The sequence below is a fragment of the Vitis riparia genome, chromosome 14 (genome assembly GCF_004353265.1).
Source record: "Vitis riparia cultivar Riparia Gloire de Montpellier isolate 1030 chromosome 14, EGFV_Vit.rip_1.0, whole genome shotgun sequence".
In the NCBI taxonomy this organism is placed as follows: Eukaryota; Viridiplantae; Streptophyta; class Magnoliopsida; order Vitales; family Vitaceae; genus Vitis; species Vitis riparia.
In genome coordinates, this window is record NC_048444.1 from 22,929,796 (window position 1) to 22,954,031 (window position 24,236).

The 24,236-nt window shown below is 27.0% G+C and overlaps 2 protein-coding genes across 4 annotated transcripts; both read left to right on the top strand.

Annotated features, from left to right (window-relative positions):
• Positions 1-1,223: 1,223 nt before the first annotated feature.
• Positions 1,224-24,046, top strand: LOC117930960 (disease resistance protein At4g27190-like). Of its 3 annotated transcripts, XM_034851778.1 has the most exons (11): positions 1,224-3,337; positions 3,374-4,798; positions 6,794-7,270; positions 7,971-8,447; positions 9,142-9,621; positions 13,579-13,791; positions 14,799-14,930; positions 16,974-17,262; positions 19,503-21,937; positions 22,571-23,012; positions 23,775-24,040. In XM_034851778.1, the coding sequence occupies exons 1-8, from the start codon at positions 1,967-1,969 to the stop codon at positions 17,235-17,237; spliced, it is 4,839 nt and encodes a 1,612-aa protein (XP_034707669.1). In that variant the 5' UTR covers positions 1,224-1,966; the 3' UTR covers positions 17,238-17,262; positions 19,503-21,937; positions 22,571-23,012; positions 23,775-24,040. The 3 variants fall into 3 exon arrangements, with proteins under 3 accessions (XP_034707669.1, XP_034707667.1, XP_034707668.1); XM_034851776.1 differs by having other exon boundaries at positions 1,224-4,798; XM_034851777.1 differs by lacking the exon at positions 22,571-23,012 and having other exon boundaries at positions 1,224-4,798; positions 23,775-24,046.
• On the top strand, positions 19,545-20,756 carry LOC117930554 (probable disease resistance protein At1g61300). Its single transcript, XM_034851196.1, has one exon. The coding sequence runs from the start codon at positions 19,545-19,547 to the stop codon at positions 20,754-20,756; it is 1,212 nt and encodes a 403-aa protein (XP_034707087.1).
• Positions 24,047-24,236: the final 190 nt, after the last annotated feature.

The window sequence follows — 24,236 nt, forward strand, 5'->3', positions numbered from 1 at the left end:
AATGAATTTAAGTAACTAAGTGGGGCGATTCACATATATTATATCTTAAATGTGATTATTTTTATAGTTAGAGAAGAGATTAAAATGAAAATAATTTAGCAACCGAAGGAGACTGAAACTTGAATGAGTTATAATATAGTCACATGCAGCCGGTGAATGGCACACGATGGAATTTAAAGTCACTGATCGTGATTTCATGTGTTTGTCTTTTCCTATATTTTATCCAATAATGGTTCACACAATAATGGTTCATGTAAAGGAATCCAAGGCTCAGGGTATTTGTGGTTGATATTTGTCTCCCTTAAATTTCTTTTTTTCCAAAATCGTCTCCCCATAGACGATTTTAGCCTATAATTCTTTTTAAAAATCATTTCAAGACGACTTTTTTGTTATAATTTTTTTTAAATCATCCTTTGAAAAAAAGATTTAAAAAAATAACCATTTTTAATTTTTTCTTTTCTACTTATTTATAAATTTAAAATTAATTTTTCTACTAAAAAATATTTTTTAAAACTATCATTGAAATAAGTATTGTAATCATTCACAGCTCACATCTTGTTTCATATGTCTGCATCTTTTTCTACTTTGTTAATTGCTACAGCTGTTTTCATTGATTCACGTCAATAATGGAAGCCCTTTTCTGTACTGCATATACATTGGTCCCATAATAATAATAATAACAACAGGGGACTCGGGCTGCAGATTTTTGTCTTGGTTTGAAAATGCAAGCATGATAAAAAAAAAAATTTACTATCTCAAGTTTTAATATTGAAAAATATAAGGTAAATTTATATTATAAATTATAGATATATTAAAATATTAAAATTTGTTAAAAAATATTATAGATAATAAATTCTTAATTAATAATAATAATAATAATAAATAATAACAGGGGATCCGTATGAAGGCCTTGGGCTGCAGATTTTGTCTTGGTTTGAAATAATGACTATAGTTTTGGCTTAAAAATGAAATGTAAATTAAAGCAAAATGGAAATTGAATGAGATCGAGTGTGAAATGTGGACGGAGTAACAAGACAAAAATCCTTGTAAAGAAAATTACATTTATGATACATCTCATTCTTAATTTATGATTAAGAATAGTGGCAGAGGATGGAAAAGGAAGTGGCAGCCACAGCAGCCTCATATTATAAGCCATTAAACCCTGTTTTCCACTTTCCACAATGATAAAAGTAATCCATGTGAGGAATAATCCAAGGGTGAAGATGGAAAATTCTGCTTGGTTAGTGCTTTCTCAATTATAACACCCCAAGTTAAAAAGTAGTCTGCTCCTTCCCGTACCTAATTGCAATACCACTCTCTGCTTTGTTGCTGTTGCTTAATCCTTTTGGCTTTCCCCATCCCTTCGACTCACTACCTCTTTCCCATTTTATCATCCATTCCTAACTTGGCTCTCATTCACCGTCTCTCTGTTTGGAACCCAAACTCTGCTCCTTTCATTTCCTTGTTTATTTTCATTTGCTCCACCCTCTTCTTAGTTTCCTCTTATTTTCTCAGTTCCTATCTGTTTTCCAACATAACCAAATTCCCAAAAAAAAAAAAAAAAAAAACCACCATCTGTCTTCATAGCTTGGTAATCTACTCTTCACATTCGGGCTCACATCAGGATCTGCTTGCAAAACACCAACTTCCTTTGTTCTCGTTTTGTCACACTGAATCAAATTGCATGCATTCCTTGAGCTTTCTACATCTCTTCACTCCCTACTTCTTTGTCATTTTTTCTACCTTCACTCATATTCGCTACTGATTCTGCTTTTCATTTTGTTGGTGACCGTCTCTCTGCTTGGAACAAATACTCTGCTCCTTCCATTTCTTCCACTTTCTTATTTTAGTTTCCCCTTGTTCCTGCTTCCATTTGTTTCTGTTTTTTCATCATTTACCTTCTGTTTTCCCAACAAAACCCCACACACACACACACAAAAAAAAAAAAAAATCCAACTGAGACGAAATGACAGAGATCATTTTTGCCGTTGCTGCAAAAGTTTCAGAGTACTTGGTTGCTCCAATTGGACGCCGGCTTAGTTATCTGTTTTGCCATCGGAACTATACTGATGAACTCCACAACAAAGTTGAGAAGCTGGGGAAGGAGAGGGATGACGTGCTGATAACTGTTGATGAAGCTAGGAGAAGAGGGGATGAAATCAGACCTATCGTTCAGGAGTGGCTGAATCGGGTTCATGAGATTACACGGGAGGCCGAGGCGTTGAAGAAGGATGAAAACAAGAGCTGTTTCAATGGGTGGTGTCCTAATCTCAAGTCACGGTACCTGCTAAGCAGGGAAGCGGACAAGAAGGCGCAGGTTATTGTTGAAGTCCAAGGAAACCGCAATTTCCCCGATGGCGTAGCATTTCGTGTCCCTCCACGGAATGTAGCGTTTAAAGAATATGAATCTTTTGAGTCAAGAGACTTGACTTTGAACAAAATTATGGATGCATTAAGAGATGATAAGATGAAGATGATTGGGGTATGGGGGATGGGCGGTGTGGGCAAAACCACGCTGGTCAAACAAGTGGCTCAAGTAGCTGAAGATGGCAAGTTATTTGACAAGGTGGTGATGGTCGCTGTATCCCGAGAACAAAACTTGGAAAATATTCAAGCCGAGATTGCAGATTCCTTAGGTTTGAATATCCAAGAGAAGGGTAAATCGGGAAAAGCGAATCGGCTAATTGACATATTGAAGAAAAAGAAGCTCCTCATAATTCTGGATGATATTTGGGCGAAACTCGACTTGAAGGCTGTAGGAATTCCTTGTGGGGACGATCATGTAGGGTGTAAAATTGTGGTGACTTCTAGAAGAATAGATGTCTTATCTCAAGACATGGGCACTCAACCAAATTTTGAAATTCGAATTTTATCAAATGATGAAGCGTGGCAGTTATTTCAGAAGACAACAGGTGGCATTCCGGAATTGGATGTACAATCCGTAGCAAGGAAGGTAGCTGAGAAGTGTGGAGGTTTACCCATTGCACTTGTTACCGTTGCAAAGGCGCTAAAGAATAAGAGTTTGCCTTATTGGGATGATGCCTTACGACAACTGACAAGTCCTGTTATGATAGACATAAGAGAAATGGGTGAAAATGTATACAAAAGTCTAGAGTTGAGTTACGATTACTTGGAGATTGAAGATGCCAAGTTATTGTTTTTGCTTTGTGGTTTGATGGGTAATGGTGACATTTCACTGGATGACTTGTTCAAGTGCAGCCTGGGCTTGGGTTTTTTTCAGCGTATCAAGACATTGGACGACTCAACAAATAGGCTTCAAGTATTGGTAGATAGCCTCAAAGCCTCCAGTTTATTATTCGACATCGACAGAAAGGAAGCCTCCAGTTTTTTATTATACAGAAACAGAAAGGAGTATGTGAAGATGCACGATGTTGTTCGCGACGTTGCCAGAGAACTTGCATCCAAGGATCCTCGGTATATGGTAATAGAAGCCACGCAATCAGGGATACATGAATCCACAAGCTGCGTTCACCTTTCTTTAAGTCACGCAGGTACCCTTGACCTTGGTGAAATATCGGACCGTCCCAAAATTGAATTTTTTCGATTGGTCAATGAAGGTGGACCTTTGAAAATTCCGGACCCCCTTTTTAATGGCATGGGCAAACTCAAAGTATTACACTTGTTTCGAATGGAATTTTCATCACTACCTTTGTCACTTCAATCCCTTGCAAATCTCCGAACATTGTGTCTTCACCGCTGCACGTTGGGAGGCGTTGCTGGAATTGGAGAGCTAAAGAAACTAGAAGTTCTTAGCTTTTGGCGTTCCAATATCGTACAATTGCCTAGAGAGATAGCACAATTGACCTGTCTAAGATGGTTGGATCTGAGAGATTGCTATGAACTTCAAGCAATTCCACCAAATATCTTATCAAACCTATCTCAATTGGAGCATCTTTGCATGGAACTTTCTAGATTTATTCTGTTCGAGGATGAGGAAATTAATCAAGAAAGAAATGCTGGCCTTTCAGAATTGAAACATTTGTCTCGCTTGACAACTTTAGATATAGCAGCACAAGATCTGAAGTTGCTGCCAAAAGACATGGTCTTTGAGAAGTTGACAAGATTTAAAATATTTATAGGTGGTTGGTGGGGATTGGACTCAATTTGTGAAACCAAAAGAGCATTGAAGCTCTGTAAAGCTGGTGGAACCCTTCATTTGGTGGATGGGATTGGCAAGTTGTTGAAAAAAACTGAAGAGCTCTCCTTAAGGGAATTGAGTGGTACTAAAAGTGTTTTTCATGAATCATATAAAGAGGATTTTCTTCAATTGAAGCATCTCGATGTCGATAGCAGTCCAGAGATTCAATATATTGTGGATTCAAAGTACCCGCGGTTTCAAGAACACGATCTCTTTCCTTTGTTGGAGTCATTGCTTCTTCGTGATCTGATTAACTTGGAAAAAGTATGCCACGGACCAATTCCAAGAGGGTCTTTTGGTAACTTGAAAACTCTGAAGGTGATGAAATGCCATGGATTGAAAATTTTCCTATCTCTTACCATGGCTACAGGCTTTTTGCATCTTCAAAATATAGAAATAGGAGAATGCAATGTCATGCAACAAATAATCGCATATGAAAGGGAGTCAGAAATAATAGAAGATGGCCATGGTGGGACAACCTTGCAACTATTCCCCGAACTACAGTCTTTGAGACTTTATAAACTACCAGAGCTCATGAACTTCAGCTCTAAGGTAGAAACTACATCTTCCACGTCTCTAGCAAGGAATGCCAGGTCGGAAGGCAATTGTGATAATCGCATGTCATTTTTCAGTAACCAGGTATGTTAAAGCTTAATATCTAATTTCTATAGTTTTAATTTTTCTTTTTTTACACGCACCCTAGTCAAAGGAATAACTAGGATGGTCCCACATGCACTTTCTATATTCCACATTGTGTGTTAAAGGAGATATTAGGGTCATTTGAAAATATTTAAGGTAGAAGAGGATTTAATAACATATTTTTTTTTTGTAGATAATATAGAACCAAGAGTTGGAAAACAAATAAACAAAAGATGTAAAATTATTTGGAAAAATTCCAAATTGAATAAAAAACCTAAAATTATTAAAAATATTTCAAAAGTTTTGTAAATAAATTGAATATGATTAATGGATAATTATGGTTTAGGGTCTTCTAGTTTATAAAATTAATCAAAATGATATAAAAGGTTGACATCTCATTCCACAACTCTTAAGTTCTACTTAGATCATTTCTAATGATACTTAGGTTCTACTTTTTATAATTTTATTTTTACTCATTTCTTTCTATTTTGTTGTTGTTGTTGTTGTTGTTATTGTTGTTAAAATATTAATATAATATTTTTTGTTTTCAATAATAATAATAAAAATATAATAAAATAATAATATTATTAAAGGTGATAATATTAATACAATTATTGATAACATTTTAATAATAATAATAATAATAATAATAATAATAATAATTAATTAATTAATTAATTAATAAAATAGCTTATTAAAGAAAAAGACAAACTAATGCTATTTTTGCTTTTTACTCTTTATGGAATTTTTAGCAATTTACAATTATTGGTATCTTCCGTCTCAATTGTATCACTTTCTACATCCTAAACCATAACTCTCCCAAATTAATTTTTTTAGAAGCAAATGAAGATAAAAATGAATCACCGTTTTATTTATTTTTTACAATTATTAATATAATGTAATAAGATCCATTAATAAATAACTTTCTTCATTTTTATCTAACCGAATTAAATAATACATGTTTTTTATTAAGAAAAAAGCTTTGGTGATTCCATTTTATCAAAATATTGATGAAAATCTTAATATGGAAATATTGCTAAAAATAAATAAAAACATGAAAATATTAGATAAAACTTTGAAAATGATAAAATTTTAAATAATATATAAATATACATATGATTGCATTAATATTATAGTTAAATTAGTGTGATTTGTGAATAATATGGATATGTATGATCAAATTAATATGATTTGTGAGTGATATAACATAAGTTTATGATAAGTATAATTTTCAAGATGAATACTAAAAAAAAAAAAAAAATTTTGTATACTTAGTATTAGTCTTTAATAATAAATTTATTAAATGATTTGAAACTTTAATTTCAAATAATATAAAAATAATGAGTAATAAAAAAAATATAAAGGAGTAAAAAAATGAACAAGGTTAAACGAATTTTAATTTAAAAAACATTAATTAAATACTAATAGGAATGAATATAAAACTAAGGAAAAAAAATTAATAAGGAAAAGTCAAGGTTAATAGGAAAACATACCGGAATAAATTTAAGAGTGAAATACAATCTTTTAAAAGAAAATGCCAAATTTTAAAAAATGAAATCATTAGAATTTATTAATAGGAAAAAAAAAATTAAAGAGTTCATATGATTTAAAATAATAAATGATGGCTATGAATAAAAATAATTTGTGGTATGAGAATCTATGTAATCCATGGTTGCACCTTCGCCACCATTGGAGTCATCCCTATGTTCTTTTAACAAAAAGATAACAAAAAACATGTCGTTAAATAGCTAATATTATGTGGGAAGTGGAGCCAATATATTCTCCATTGATAACTTGTCAATTTTTTGTGAAATTTTCCAAGATTTTCACATGATTCTTTTTAGTCCTCCTTGATTGTTTTAGATTTTTAAAACATAAAACATAACTAAAGTGAATATGTGAATATTTGGAAGATGATGAATTATATTTAAAGAAAGGAACATATTCATGTTAATCATAACTTTCTAATTGATGATGTCATGTATTATATTTCAGGTTTCATTCCCTATTTTAAAGAAGTTGATACTTCATGATCTTCCCAAATTGAGGGAGATATGGCATCACCAACTTCCACTTGGGTCCTTCAACAATTTGAAAATCTTAGAAGTTCAGAATTGTCTAGGCCTATTCAATCTTATTCCATCTCATTTGATACAAAGATTCAATAATTTGAAAGAATTAGAGGTGGATAACTGTGAAGTCCTAAAACATGTGTTTGATCTTCAAGGACTTGATGGAAATATTAGGATTCTCCCAAGGTTAGAATCCTTACGGCTAAAGGCACTACCTAAGTTGAGGCGTGTTGTATGCAATGAGGATGATGACAAGAATGATAACGTGAGGTGTCTTTTCTCTTCTTCCACGGCTTTTCACAACCTTAAATTCCTATCCGTCACAAATTATGGGAACAAAGTTGAAGATGAGGGACATATCATTACTCCTATGGAAGATGTAGTGCTCTTCGATGGAAAGGTTAGTTTTCTCCCATATTTTGTTTTTATTTTTCCTTATACTATTTTGGGAAATATTGAAAAAGATATTCCATTAAAATAATAAAAAATTATGAGAACATTATATTAATCCTTAATAATAGATTTATCAAATTAATTTAAAATTTAATTTTAGATAATAAAATATGGTGAATAATAATTAAATTATAAAGGAGTTGAAAAAAGAATAAACATAATACCAAAATGTGAATTTTAAAAGCAATAAATATGACTAGAAATAATATAAAATAAGGAAACATGGTAAGTATTATTTAATTTAAAAGGAAAAAATTGGGGCTAGTTGGAATAAATATTGCAAGGAATTGCAAAGGAAAATTAGAGGAATTTTTAATTGAAAAAATAAATTTTATAAAGTATTTAGTAGAATTTATTTATAAGAAATAACTCAGAAGTGTATATGATTTAATATAGAGTAATAAATTATTAGATATAAATAAAAGTAATTTAGTATGAGAATATCTATAATATAGACTCCTAATATTTTCCAAGATTTTCACATGATTCTTTTTAGTCCTCCTTGATTGTTTTAGATTTTTAAAATATAAAACATAACTAAGGTGAATATGTGAATATTTGGAAGATGATGAATTATATTTAAAGAAAGGAACATATTCATGTTAATCACAACTTTCTAATTGATGATGTCATGTATTATATTTCAGGCTTCATTCCCTAATTTGGAGAATTTGATACTTTATGATCTTCCCAAATTAAGGGACATATGGCATCACCAACTTCCACTTGGGTCCTTCGACAATTTGAAAATCTTAGAAGTTCAGAATTGTCTAGGCCTATTCATTCTTATTCCATCTCATTTGATACAAAGATTCGACAATTTGAAAGAATTAAAGGTGGATAACTGTAAAGTCCTAAAACATGTGTTTGATCTTCAAGGACTTGATGGAAATATTAGGATTCTCCCAAGGTTAGAATCCTTACGGCTAAAGGCACTACCTAAGTTGAGACGTGTTGTATGCAATGAGGATGATGACAAGAATGATAACGTGAGGTGTCTTTTCTCTTCTTCCACGGCTTTTCACAACCTTAAATTCCTATCCGTCACAAATTGTGGGAACAAAGTTGAAGATGAGGGACATATCATTACTCCTATGGAAGATGTAGTGCTCTTCGATGGAAAGGTTAGTTTTCTCCCATTTTTTTTTTTTTCCTTATACTATTTTGGGAAATATTGAAAAGATATTCCATTAAAATAATAAAAAATTATGAGAACATTATATTAATCCTTAATAATAGATTTATCAAATTAATTTAAAATTTAATTTTAGATAATAAAATATGGTGAATAATAATTAAATTATAAAGGAGTTGAAAAAAGAATAAACATAATACCAAAATGTGAATTTTAAAAGCAATAAATATGACTAGAAATAATATAAAATAAGGAAACATGGTAAGTATTATTTAATTTAAAAGGAAAAAATTGGGGCTAGTTGGAATAAATATTGCAAGGAATTGCAAAGGAAAATTAGAGGAATTTTTAATTGAAAAAATAAATTTTATAAAGTATTTAGTAGAATTTATTTATAAGAAATAACTCAGAAGTGTATATGATTTAATATAGAGTAATAAATTATTAGATATAAATAAAAGTAATTTAGTATGAGAATATCTATAATATAGACTCCTAATATTTTCCAAGATTTTCACATGATTCTTTTTAGTCCTCCTTGATTGTTTTAGATTTTTAAAACATAAAACATAACTAAAGTGAATATGCGAATATTTGGAAGATGATGAATTATATTTAAAGAAAGGAACATATTCATGTTAATCACAATTTTCTAATTGATGATGTCATGTATTATATTTCAGGCTTCATTCCCTAATTTGGAGAATTTGATACTTTATGATCTTCCCAAATTAAGGGACATATGGCATCACCAACTTCCACTTGGGTCCTTCGACAATTTGAAAATCTTAGAAGTTCAGAATTGTCTAGGCCTATTCAATCTTATTCCATCTCATTTGATACAAAGATTCGACAATTTGAAAGAATTAAAGGTGGATAACTGTGAAGTCCTAAAACATGTGTTTGATCTTCAAGGACTTGATGGAAATATTAGGATTCTCCCAAGGTTAGAATCCTTACGGCTAAAGGCACTACCTAAGTTGAGGCGTGTTGTATGCAATGAGGATGATGACAAGAATGATAACGTGAGGTGTCTTTTCTCTTCTTCCACGGCTTTTCACAACCTTAAATTCCTCCTATCCATCACAAATTGTGAGAACAAAGTTGAAGATGAGGGACATATCATTACTCCTATTGAAGATGTAGTGCTCTTCGATGGAAAGGTTAGTTTTCTCCCATATTTTTTTTTTATTTTTCCTTATACTATTTTGGGAAATATTGAAAAAGATATTCCATTAAAATAATAAAAAATTATGAGAACATTATATTAATCCTTAATAATAGATTTATCAAATTAATTTAAAATTTAATTTTAGATAATAAAATATGGTGAATAATAATTAAATTATAAAGGAGTTGAAAAAAGAATAAACATAATACCAAAATGTGAATTTTAAAAGCAATAAATATGACTAGAAATAATATAAAATAAGGAAACATGGTAAGTATTATTTAATTTAAAAGGAAAAAATTGGGGCTAGTTGGAATAAATATTGCAAGGAATTGCAAAGGAAAATTAGAGGAATTTTTAATTGAAAAAATAAATTTTATAAAGTATTTAGTAGAATTTATTTATAAGAAATAATTCAGAAGTGTGTATGATTTAATATAGAGTAATAAATGATTAGATATAAATAAAAGTAATTTAGTATGAGAATATCTATAATATAGACTCCTAATATTTTATCTAAATTTAAGAATATTTAAAATAAATAATATTTAAAGAAATTGGGGTAACGTGTATGATGGTTAAAATATTTGAAAAATTATTATTAATTTTTATGGTTGAAAAATAAAAATAGTAGAACATAATCTACTTCATATAAGGAAACTAATTACCCTTCTTTCATAAAATTTTAAAAAATAAAAATAAAACAATTTTGAATATTGTTTTATAGGCATGTAGCTATTTTCTTTTTATTTAGACGTCTTTTCTCCTTTACTTTTCTTTAATTTATGTGTTATTTTAGTATTAGATTAAAAATAATGTAATTTCTCTAATTTTAAAAAGAAAATCTGCGAACTTTTTACTCATGGTATACATTTTGTAATTTTATATTTATTTTGAATTTTTTGTATTTTATTTATTTATTTCTAAAACCTTAGTTAAATTATATTTCTTAAAAGGTATTTACGATATACTAGTTGCTTGATTTTTAGGGAAAATGTTTAGAAAGAAAATGATTTTTTATTTAATTAATGAGTATATATATATGGGCCAATTAATTATTGATAATTTATATATTTATATAAATGTATTTTACTTTTTATAAAATAAAAAATTACTATCAAATAAAACATCATAAATATAAGTTTTAATAAAAGTCTTTTTACATTAAATAAAAAAGATTTTAATATTTTTAAATTTAATAAATAAAAAAGTAATCACATCTTTTCAAATATTTTGATTCCGATTTTCTGAAAATACTTTTTATAAAAAATTTTGTTAAATGGAGATAACATAAAGATGAGAAGAGAATTTAGTAAAATAAAAACCTTAAAATATTACTAATTGTTAGTATTTTATAATTTTTTATAAATAAATTGAAAAGGCTTGATAAGAAAAAATTAATAAAGCAAAAATTGGATTTAATTATTTTTAGATGCAAAATGAAGACAAAAATGAATCTTCACTTTGTTTTTTTATTTCTATCTCTCTCTCTTAATAATTAACCTTTTTTTTTATGTAATTGAACTAAATAGTACACCTTTTTTATAAAGAAAAAAAAACTTGAAATATTGATGAAAATATTCATATTAATGAAAATATTGGTAAAAAAAATTCAAATATGAAAATTTAGGATATGACTTTAAAGAATGATAAAATTATAAATAATACATAATAATATATATGATTGAATTAATGTTATGATTAAATTAGTGTGGTTTGTGAATGATATAGATATGTATGATCAAATTAGTATGGTTTTTAAGTGATATATCATAAGTTTATAATAAATATAACTTTTAAGATGAATGCTAAAAAAGAATAATATTTTATATATTTAGTATTAAGATTTAATAATAAATTTCTTAAATTACATTAAAATTTAATTTCAAATAATATAAAAATAATAAATGATATTTCTAACAAAAGGGCAAATTATGTCTAGAAGAGCGTGAACTCTTTATTTTACAACTTATCAAATTAAGATTCTCTCTAAATTAATTATATATATATATAAAATAAAAAACTCTCCCATTTTTTTAAATGTTAGAATTACTCTTAATAAAAATATCTTCTATTTTTTTTAAGAATGAAATTTCATATTTTGAAAACTCCCATAAGTTCTTGAAGAAAAAGGAGGTCTAACATTTATGATAACAAGAGATAACCTCCATTGAAGAGAATGTTATAAACTTTAAATACTCATTATAATTTTTTAATACATTGTTGGGACATATTTTTGGTTGATTATCTTGATTGGAAAAATGAGTAAGAAAAAGTTTGTTAAAGTTTTATTTTTGTTTATATAAAAATGAAGAATGTCATTGAAAATAAGATTATAAGTGAAAAATATATATAGAGAAAATCTAAAGCTCTTTTAGATTTAAAATAAAGGGTAAGTGTTTTGAGGTATATTATAATTGAAGATCTAGATAAGAAGGAAGATGAGGGAAAGGCTAGGCCTTTGACCAACCCTATTACCCAACTTTTTTTTTTTTTTTTTCTGTTTTTAGGTTATAATATTTTTTAATGATATTTTAAATTTCTTTTTTAAATAATTTTTTTCTCCTATGCAAGGATAAAATTACTTAGTTTTTTTGATGATTTTTCTGTTTTTATTAATTTTACAATTTTTTTTTTCAAAATTTAAGATTTTTTTATTTTTTTATTCTTGAAAACATAAATTTGAATTTTTTTAATTAAATTGTAAATTTCATCCTTAAGATATTTTCATTAAGGGTAATTTTAATATGTTAAAAAGGTTTTTTTTATTTATTCAAAAAACATCTAATTAGTAGTTCAACCAGGTATCAAAACTTAGTTTGGTAGGAGGTCATAGGTTTGAGTCATCTCTCCACAATTTACATGTTTGCTTCCTCATTTATTTGTTGAATATAAATTATGTGTATCTCTCCCGTGGGGGCCTAAATTAAGGTGAGGCTTTTAGGAAAAAAAATTGGTAGTTATATGTTTTAAAAGCTTTATAAGGAAATTGAAAATAATATTTTGGAGGGAAAATGATGAAAATAAAATTAAAAAATGGATCTTCATTTTTTAATATTTTTTTCTTTATAATTATTTATTATAATGAAATGAAAAAAGGGAGAAATTTATTTTATTTGGTTTCTTCAACAACTAATTCTCTATATTTTTATCATAAAATTATAATTAAATTAAATCAATTTTAGTTTATCATTAAATTAATTTTAATAAAAAATGGTGAATAGTAAGTGAATTATAAAGGAGCCGAAAAAAAAAATTTAAGTGAAATTTAAATTTTAATAATAAATGTTAATATAAATAATATAAGAATAAGAAAAAAATGGTTGGTATTATTTTAATTTAGAAAAGGAAAATTAGGTGTAATTGGAATAAAAGTTGCAATGAATTGGAAAGGAGAATTAGTGAAAATTTTATTCAAATAATAATATTTTATTTAAATATTAAAATATTTAAAATGAATTATATTTGGAAAAATTGGGGTAAGATGTTAGATGATTAAAATATTTTAAATTTTATGACTAATTTTTTACTTTTGAAAAATAAAAAACCGTAGAATATATTTTATTTTATATAAGGAAACTAATTAATCTTCATTTTAAAATAATGGTGAGAGTTGATAATATTATTAACTTGATATTTACATTAATCATTAGTAATAATTTTATCATTTACTTTTAAAAATAAAAATAATAAAATTATATATTATGATAGATGAAACAAAATGAATGATTGTTTGTCAAGCAAAACTTTTAATCACCATCTATGAAACACTGATTCGTTTTAATTTTATTTATCGAAGTTTCTTATAAAATTGTATATTTTTTTAAATATAATAGTAGAAGTGAACATGTGAATATTTGAGAGTTAATGAATTATGTTTAAGGAATATTTTTATATTTATTGTAACTTTATAATTGATGATGTTATGTATTACATTGTATCTCTGTAGGTTTCATTCCCTAATTTGGAAGAGTTAACACTCAATGGTCTTCGCAAGTTGAAGATGATATGGCATCAACAACTTTCTCTTGAATCCTTTTGCAGATTACAGATCCTAAATGTGTGGAATTGTCCACGTTTTTTATCTTTTTCCAAGTTCAAGGATTTTCATCACCACAAAAAGTTAAGTACCACTAATTGTGAGATGCTCTTGGATGAAAAGGTTAGTTTTTTCCAATTTCTTTTTATTTTTCCTTATACTACTTGAAATATTTAGGGAGATATATGATAAAAATAATTTTTTTTTTTAAATATGAAAAATAGTAAATTGATCTTTAATAATAATTTTATTAAATTAATTTAAAATTTAATTTTAAATTAATAAAAATTGTGAATAAAAAGTAAATTACAAATGAGTTGAAAAAAATAAAATGAAAAATGAAAAATTAATTTAAAAAGGATAAATGTTAATAGAAACAATATGGAAATAAGGAAAACCGGTAGTTATTATTTTAATTTAGAAAGGATAAAAATTAGGTACTAATTGAAAGAAATATTGCAATGAATTAGAAAAGAGAATTAGTGAAAATTTAATTCAGATAATAATATTTTATTTAAATTTTAGAATAGTTAAAATTAATAAGATTTGGGAAAATTGGGGTAAGATGTTAGATGATTAAAATATTTTCAAATTTATGACTAACTTTTTACTTTTGAAAATCAAAAAGAATAAAATATATTTTATTTGATACAAGGAGACTAATTAAAACATATTTTATTTCATATAAGGAGATTAATTAATCTTGACTTTAAAATAATCATCAAAGTTAATAATTTTATTATTTAGTTTCAAAAAATAAAAACATAACTAGTGGATCTAAAATAAAATATAAAGGAGTTGAAATCAAGAATAAAGTTAAAAAAAGGAATTTTTAATTTTAAAAACATTAAGTATTAATATAAAAAAACATAATAAAAAGGAAACGTAGTAAATTTCATTCTAATTTAAATAAAAAAAAAAAGTTAAATTGTTAGTAGAAATAAATATAACAATAAATTTAAAAAGTGAAATTATTGAAATTTTTAATAGAAAAAATAAATTTGAAAAGGAAATTATTAAAATTTGCTTATGATTTGAGAGTGAATGGATTATATTGACCTATTATTTTGTGTTTATCACATTTTTACAATTGATGATATCATGTATTATATATTGTGTTTCTCATGTAGGTTGCATTCCCTCCTAATTTGGAGGAGTTGGTTTTAAAAAGCCTTCCCAAGTTGACGGAGATAGATATTGGGAATCTCTCAAAGTTAAAAATTCTAAAGTTAAAGGAACTACATGGATGTCATTTGTTTAAGGTTAGTTTTTTCTCATATTTTTTTTGTTTTTTCTTATACTACTTGAAATATTTAGGGAGATATATTATAAAAATAATTGTTTTTTTTAGAAGTACGAGAAGAATACATTAACCTTGAATAAAAATTTTATTAAATTAATTTAAAATTTAATTTAAAATAATAAAAATTGTGAATAATAAGTAAATTACAAATGAGTTGAAAAAATAAAATTTTAAAGTGAAAAATTAATTTAAAAAGGATAAATGTTAATAGAAATAATATGGAAATAAGGAAAAATGGTAGTTATTATTTTAATGTAGAAAGGATAAAAATTAGGTACTAATTGAAAGAAATATTGCAATGAATTAGAAAGGAGAATTAGTGAAAATTTAATTCAAATAATAATATTTTATTTAAATTTTAGAATAGTTAAAATTAATAACTTTTGGGAATTTGGGTTAAGATATTAGAAGAAAATAGAAAAGAGCAAAACATATTTTATTTGATACAAGAAAACTAATTAAAACATATTTTATTTCATATAAGAAGACTAATTAATCTTGACTTAAAATAACCATCAAAGTTAATAATTTTATTATTTAGTTTCAAAAAAAAAAAAAGAACTAGTGAATAAAAAATAAACTATAAAGGAGTTGAAAACAAGAATAAAGTTAAAAAGGGAATTTTTAATTTTAAAAACATTAAATATTAATATATAAAACATAACAAAAAGAAAACATTGTAAATTTCATTCTAATTTAAATAAAAAAAAGGTTAAGTGTTAATAGAAATAAATATAGCAATGAATTTAAAAGTGAAATTATTGAAATTTTTAATAGGAAAAATAAATTTTAAAAGAAAATTATTAAAGTTTGTATATAATTTGAGAGTTAATGAATTATATTAACCCAATATTTTTATGTTTATTACACTTTTACAATTGATGATGTCATGTATTGTATTTTGTGTTTCTCATATAGATTTCATTCTCTCCTAATTTGGAAGAGTTGGCTCTAGAAAGTCTTCTCAAGTTGTTTGATTTTTTGGGAAAGTGTTTAGAATAAAAATTACTTTTTATTTAACAAATGAAAAAACCAATATATATATATATATATATATATATTGTGCTCTAAAATTTAAATTTTGTTTTATTTTAAGTACATCTCCTACCTTCTTACAATAGTAAAAATTTTCAAAATAAAATGATTTGATATTTTTTTATTTAAATTTATCATGCTCTGTTATGTTTAATTCAATCTTCTTATATGCATTTATTAGATAAAGGTTTTGTCAATAATATTAATAAGTTAATTAATTATTGATAATTTATTTATTTATATGTTATTTTAATTTTACAAAATAATTTTTTTGCTTAAATAGTATTTTAATTTTTATAAAATAAAAAAATTTTCATCATATAAGATATTAGAAATATTTGTTTTAATCACCAGTCCTTTTATGTTAAATAAACTAAATTTTAATCCTTTTATATTTAAAAATAAAAGAAAATAATAAAAAAATTTCAAATATTTTAAAGCTAGTTACGTAAAAATAATTTTGATTTTTTTTTTTATAAATCAAGTCGAGAGATTTTCACCCGAAAATATTGGGTAGTTTTAATATATGTAATGTGCATATGCTAGATGAAACAGAAAGGAAGCAGTTGTCTTAGATGTCACATCTTCCCAAAACTAAATAGTAAATACCCTATTTCCATTTTCTACTGCTTTGTTGGCACTGCACTTGGCCTCTCACCCTAATGTTGTTCTAGTCGTCCCTCTTTTCTGTTATTTTTAACAGAAAAAAATAATAAAAAAATATAAGGGTATTAAGCTGGCACAATAAATTCTCTATGTTAAGGCGATTTTTAATCCTTGATTTACTGGAGTTTCCCCAAAATATTCTATCATAATTCTCCAATTGAGGGATATAATTCAATAAAGATAGAACAATTCTTCAAAATGAGGTAAAATAATATATTTTCCAATATTGACCCAATATTTTTATATTTATTACAATTTTATAATTGATGATGTCATGTATTATATTGTGTTTCTTATGTAGGTTTCACTTTCTCCTAATTTGAAGGAGATAGTTCTAAAACGTCTTCCAAAATTGGAGGAGATAGATTTTGGGATCCTCCCAAAGTTAGAAATCCTAAAGTTAAAGAAACTACCTCAATTAAGACATATTATATGCAATGAGGATAAGAATTTCAGCAAGAGATGTGTTTTGTCTTCTTCAATGTTCAAGAATTTTCACAATCTCAAAGAGTTACGTATCATTGATTGTGGGATGGAAGACATGAGAGGTCAATACTTCTACTAATGATGAAGTGCTCTTCAATGAAAAGGTTAGTCGTCTCTCTCTTTTTCTTTTTTCCGTTATACACGACATTCTTAAAATATTAAACTACCATTCTTTTAAAATAACAACCAAATTACCTTTATTATCTTTATTTTAACATTTAAAAAATATAAAAATACAATCCTAGATATTATTTATTGCATATAAATTATATATATATACACGTCCTTTTTAATTTGAACCTCATTTCTCCTTTTACTCTTGTTTTTTTTATTTATAAATATTATGTGTTATTTTGTTGTTAACATCAAAATAAATGTAATATTTTTCTAAAAACAAAGTTATGAACTTTTTCTTTGTATCAATTATGTAAGTTTTGTAATTTTATATTTTATTTTGTATGTTTTGATTAATTTTTAATTATTTATACTTTATTTAATTTTTTGTATGAAACCCCATTTAAATTATATTTCTTGAAAGATATTAATTTTATAATAGTTGTTTGATTTTTTGGGAAATTGTTTAGAATGAAAAGTACTTTTTATTTAACAAATGAAAAAACTAAAAAAAATATATGTTTTATTTTTTTTTATTGTGCTCTAAAATTTAAATTTTGTTTTATTTTAAGTACATCTCCTACCTTCTTACAATAATAAAAATTTTCAAAATAAAATGATTTGATATTTTTTTATTTAAATTTATCATGTTTTACTATGTTTAATTCAATTTTCTTATATGCATTTGGTATATAAAGGTTTTATAAATAATATCAATAAGTTAATCAATTATTAATAATTTGTTTATTTATATGGTACTTTAATTTTACAAAATAATTTGTTTTTCTTAAATGGTATTTTAATTTTTATAAAATAAAAAAATTGTCATCAAATAAGAGATCATAAATATTAGTTTTAATAATGAGTCTTTTTATGTTAAATAAAATAAATTTTAATCATTTTCTATTGAAAAAGAAAAGAAAATAATAAAAAAAATTCAAATATTTAATCCCAGTTATGTCAAAATAATTTTGAAATTTTTTTTGTTATAAATCAAGTCTAGACATTTTCACCCGGAAATATTGGGTAATTTTAATATATGAAATGTGTGTATGAAACAAAAAGCAAGCAGTTGTCTAGATGCCACCTCTTCCCAAAACTATATACCCTATTTCCATTTTCTACTGCTTTGCTGGCACTGTAGTTGGGCTGTTTGCCTGACCTTGTTTTAGTCATCCCTCTTTTCTGTTAGTTTTAACGGAAAATAATAATAAAAGAACATAAGGGTATTATGAGGGGCCCAATAAATTCTCTATGTTTAGGCGATTTTTAATGCTTGATTTACCGGAGTTCCCCAAAATGTTCCATCCCAATTTTCCAATTGATGGATATAATCCGTTAAAGACAAAACAATTCTTCAAAATGAAGTAACATAATATATTTTCCCTCTTAAAAAATTAAAAATTCAATGACAAAATACATATAGAGAATAGTAGAGGAGAGTATGGAGAAGTGGAAAATATATTATAAAATTAATAAATAGCTATATATATAATATATATAGTATGTGGAAATACTACATGTACATTTTTTTTTAATTTGGACTTTTTTTTCTCTTTTACTCAAATGTGTTGTTTTGTTGTTAACATCTATTTTACAAAACCTTCAAAAAGAATTTTTTGTAATTTTTTATTTTTAAAAATAAAAAGAGTAAGTCATACTTTATTCCTTATAAGGAGAGTAATTATTATTCTTTTAAAATAATAAAATTTATTTTTTAAAATATAAAAATACAATCTTGAATATTATTTTTTACATGGAAATTATACATATACATATACATCCTTTTTAATATGAATAGTTTTTATCTTTTACTCTTTTTCTTAAAAGAAAATTATGTGTTATTTTTTTGTTAATATCAAAATAAACGTAACATTTTTTAAAAAGAAAAGTTAAAAGCTTTTTCTTTGTATTGATCATGAAAGCTTTGTGATTTTGTGTTTTTTTTATTAATTTTTTTCATTATTCATACTTTATTTACTGTTTGTTCAGAAACCCATTTGAATTGTATTTCATAAAGGATATTAATATTATAATAGTTATTTGATTTTTTGGGAAAATGTTTATAATGATAATTACTTTTTCTTTCACTAATGAAAATTTTATAATGTATTAGAAGTGAACATGCGAGAGACTATTTCAGAATTGAATTGAATTATATTTAAGAAATATGTTTATGCCTATCGTCACAACTTTCCAATTGATGCCTTATCTTGTGTTTTTGCTACAGGTTTCATTCCTTGAATCAAGAGCCTCCACTCTGAACGATATTATGGATGCCTTAAGAGACGACAATATCAACTTGATTGGAGTATGGGGCATGGCCGGTGTGGGCAAAACAACACTGCTGAAACAAGTGGCTCAACAAGCTAAGCAACAGCGGTTGTTCACCAAACAAGCCTATATGGATGTATCCTGGACTCGAGACTCGGATAAACGTCAAGAAGGAATTGCGGAACTTCAACAAGAAATTGAGAACGCGTTGGACTTGTCACTTTGGAAGCGGAATGAATCCACAAAAGCAAATAAACTGAAGCAGGCACTGAAGGAAGAGAAGATCCTTATTATCTTAGATGATATTTGGACGGAAGTTGATTTGGAGCAAGTCGGAATTCCTTCTAAAGATGACATTTGGACGCAATGCAAAATAGTGTTGGCTTCGAGAGATGGAGACCTATTATGCAAAGGCATGGGCGCACAAAGATGTTTTCCAGTGAAACGTTTACCACCAGATGAAGCTTGGAGTTTTTTTAAGAAGACAGCAGGTGATTCCGTGGAGGAGAATCTTGAACTGCAACCCATAGCCATTCAAGTAGTTGAAAAATGTGATGGTCTACCAATTGCAATTGTAACAATTGCCGAGGCATTAAAAGATGAGACCGTGGCTGTATGGGAGAATGCCTTGGAACAACTTAGGAGTTGTGCACCAACAAACATTAGAGCAGTGGATAAGAAGGTTTACTCATGTCTGGAGTGGAGCTACACCCATTTGAAGGGTGATGACGTTAAGTCATTGTTCTTACTTTGTGGGATGCTGGGCTATGGTTATATTTCATTGGATCTCTTGTTACGATATGGTATGGGTCTGGATTTGTTTGATCGCATCGACTCATTGGAGCGAGCAAGAAATAGACTACTTGCATTGGTGGAAAACCTCAAAGACTCAGGCTTGTTACTTGACAGTCATGAAGATACACACAAGTTTGATGAAGAAATAGATTCAAATTCACTTTTCATGGATGCTGATAACAAGTTTGTGAGGATGCACAATGTTGTTTGTGAAGTTGCCAGAGCAATTGCATCCAAGGATCCTCATCCATTTGTAGTCAGAGAAGATGTTAGAGTGGAAGAATGGTCAGAGACTAATGAATCCAAAAGGTGCGCTTTCATCTCTTTGCATTGCAAAGCTGTGCATGACCTTCCTCAAGAGTTGGTATGGCCGGAACTTCAATTTTTCTATTGCAGAACAACAATCCTCCCTTGAATATCCCGAACACATTTTTCGAAGGGATGAAAAAACTCAAAGTTTTGGATTTGTCCCGTATGCATTTTACAACACTACCATCATCACTTGATTCCCTTGCAAATCTCCGAACATTGCGTCTGGATGGGTGCGAGTTGGGAGACATTGCTCTAATTGGAAAGCTAACGAAACTAGAAGTTCTTAGCTTGGTGGGTTCTACAATCCAACGATTGCCTAAAGAAATGATGCAACTGACCAATCTAAGACTCTTGGATTTGGATTATTGCAAGAAGCTTGAAGTAATTCCACGAAATATCTTATCAAGTTTGTCTCGATTAGAATGTTTGAGCATGATATCTGGCTTTACTAAATGGGCGGTTGAAGGTGAAAGCAATGCTTGTTTATCAGAGCTAAATCATTTGTCTCATTTGACAACTTTATTTATAGAAATACCAGATGCTAAGTTGCAACCAAAAGACATTCTATTTGAGAACTTGACAAGATATGGGATATCTATAGGTATTGGGTCTATAGGTACTAGGTGGAGGTTCAGAACCAAAAGAGCATTGGTGCTCGGAAAAGTCAATAGAAGCTTATATTTGGGGGATGGAATAAGCAAGTTGTTGGAGAGAAGTGAAGAACTTCTGTTCTGGGGATTAAGTGGTACTAAATATGTGCTTTACCCATCAGCTAGGGAGAGTTTTCGTGAACTGAAGCATCTTGACGTTTGGTATAGTCACGAGATTCAATATATCATTGATTCAAAGGATCAATGGTTTCTGCAACATGGTGCCTTTCCTCTATTGGAGTCATTGATTCTTCATTCTCTGAACAATTTGGAAGAAGTATGGCATGGCCCAATTCCAATAGGGTCTTTTGGTAACTTAAAAACTCTAGAAGTGGAGTCATGTCCTAAATTGAAATTTCTCCTTCTGCTTTCCACAGCTAGAGGCCTTTCCCAACTTGAAAAAATGACAATAAAAAAATGCAATGCCATGCAACAAATAATCGCATATGAAAGGGAGTCAGAAATAGAAGAAGATGGACATGTTGGGACCAACTTGCAACTATTCCCAAAATTGCGATCCTTGGAACTCGAGAATCTACCACAGCTCATCAACTTCAGTTCCGAGTTTGAAACAACATCTTCCACATCTTTGAGTACAAATGCAAGGTCAGAAGACTCATTTTTCAGTCATAAGGTATGTTAAAGCTTATTAGCCAATTTCATTGGTTTTATTTATTTTTTTTTTTGCACCACTTTATATTGATATAAGTCAAAAGAAAAACTAGAGTGGGCCCACATGCACTTTCCAAACTCCACCATGTTAAAATTATTTGAACATTTCATTCTAAATAATATAAAAAAATAACAAATAATATATAAAACATGAAGGAGTTGAAAAACTAATAAGGTTAAAAGAAAATTTAATTTTAAACACATTAAAAATATTAATAGGAATGAGTATTTAAATAAGGAAAAACTATAAGTATAATTTTACTTTAAATAAGAAAAAAAAGTAAGTTAATAGGAATAAATTTAAGAGTGAAATCATAAAAAATTTTAAAAGAAAAAGGAAATTTAAAAAAGACATTCACAAGAATTTATTAATGAGAGAAAAATAAAAGAATGTATATGATTTAAAATAAGAAATTATTTATATGAGTAAAAATAATTTGTGGCATCAGCATGAGAATCCCTTATCCTTTCATTTTTTTTATAAATATAATTAAAGTAAACATGTGAATAATCCCAAGTTGGTGAATTATATTTAAGAAATATATTTACATTTATTATAACTTTCCAATTGATGATGTCATGTATCATGTTATAGGTTTCATTCCCTAAGTTAAAGAAGTTGACACTCAAAAATCTGCCCAAGCTGAAGGATACATGGCATTATCAACTTCCATTTGAATTCTTCTTCAATCACGGATCTTAAGGGTGTACAAATGTCCATGTCTACTCAATCTTGTCCCAGTTCATTTGATACACAGCTTCCAGAATTTAAAAGAGATAGATGTGCAACGTTGTGAACTCCTAGAGCATGTGATTATTCTTCAAGAAATTGATGGAAATGTTGAGATCCTCTCAAAGTTAGAAACCTTGAAATTGGAGAACTTGCCTAGGCTGAGATGGATCAAAGATGGGAATGATATGATGAAACATATTTCCTCTCTTCTGACACTCATGAATATTCAAAACCTTCAAGAACTACATATCACTAATTGTAGTATGGAAGACTCGCGGAAAATGTAGTACTCTTTTGTGAGAAGGTTAGTTTTTTCCCATATTTTTTATTTTTCTCTCCCATACTTTTTATTTCTTCTTATACTTTTTTTTTTGGAATTATTGACATAAATATTCTATAAAAATAAAAAAGTATGAAGATTATATTAATTTTTAATAACAAATTATTAAATTAATTTAAAATTTGATTTTAAATATATTTCATATAAGAGATTAACTATCATTCTTTCAAAATACCGTCAAATCACCCTCATTGAAAAAAATTATAGGATTTATTTTAATAGATTAAAAAAAATTGTAAATATTCTATCCTTTTACATTCATAATAATTAACTTCCTTTATTTTCATCTAATTTAACTAAATAATACACCTTTTTATAATGAAAAAAACCTTTGCTAATTCAAATTAGTATAGTATGCAAATGATATAATATAAATTTATGATAAGTATAACTTTCAAGATGAATATCAAACAAAGAATAATATTTTGTATGTTTACTATTAACATGTAATAATAAATTTCTTAAATTAATAAAAAAAATTGTTTTCAAATAATATACAAATGAATAATAAATCAAATATAAAGGAATTGAAAAACAAGATTAAAGAAATTTTAATTTTAAAAAATATTAGATATTAATAGGATGGAGGTGGAATCCATTTTTTTTATCAGGAAGTAAGAATATGTTTTGTTTCTTCATAATATATTCTATAAATATTATTGCTAAATTTTAGGTCATTTATATTTAAATGGTATCATTTTCTTTTGTTCTTATCATTTTTTTTAGGTACACTGGATATACTTTATGTTCTGCCCTATTTGAGATGAAGTACAGATGCAGCCTTTGAAAGAGAAACTATTAATGAAGTTTGAGAAATTGTCAATGATGTTTCCTTCAATCATTTCCTTCATTTGATAGAGTTTATTTATTCAAGCACATGCTAGATTTTCATATGCATTTTGTTCTGTTCATTGTTATATCCCTAATAAAATTGTTTGTTAAGTGTGTGGTCTTGCACAATGATGAAAGTTTTATATATTAGTATTCGACTTCTTGTATTGCGTGAGTTGACATTTCATAAATTATAAAATACATATGATAAAGGAAGTTTTGTTATTTGCTAAATTTATGTATATTGTTTGAGTAAATTTTTAATCATGTCTTAAATTATGAAATATTGCTTTCAAAGGTGAAATATGACACCGTGAAAATTCGTTAAATAAAATCTAATAGTAAATAAAGGATTCA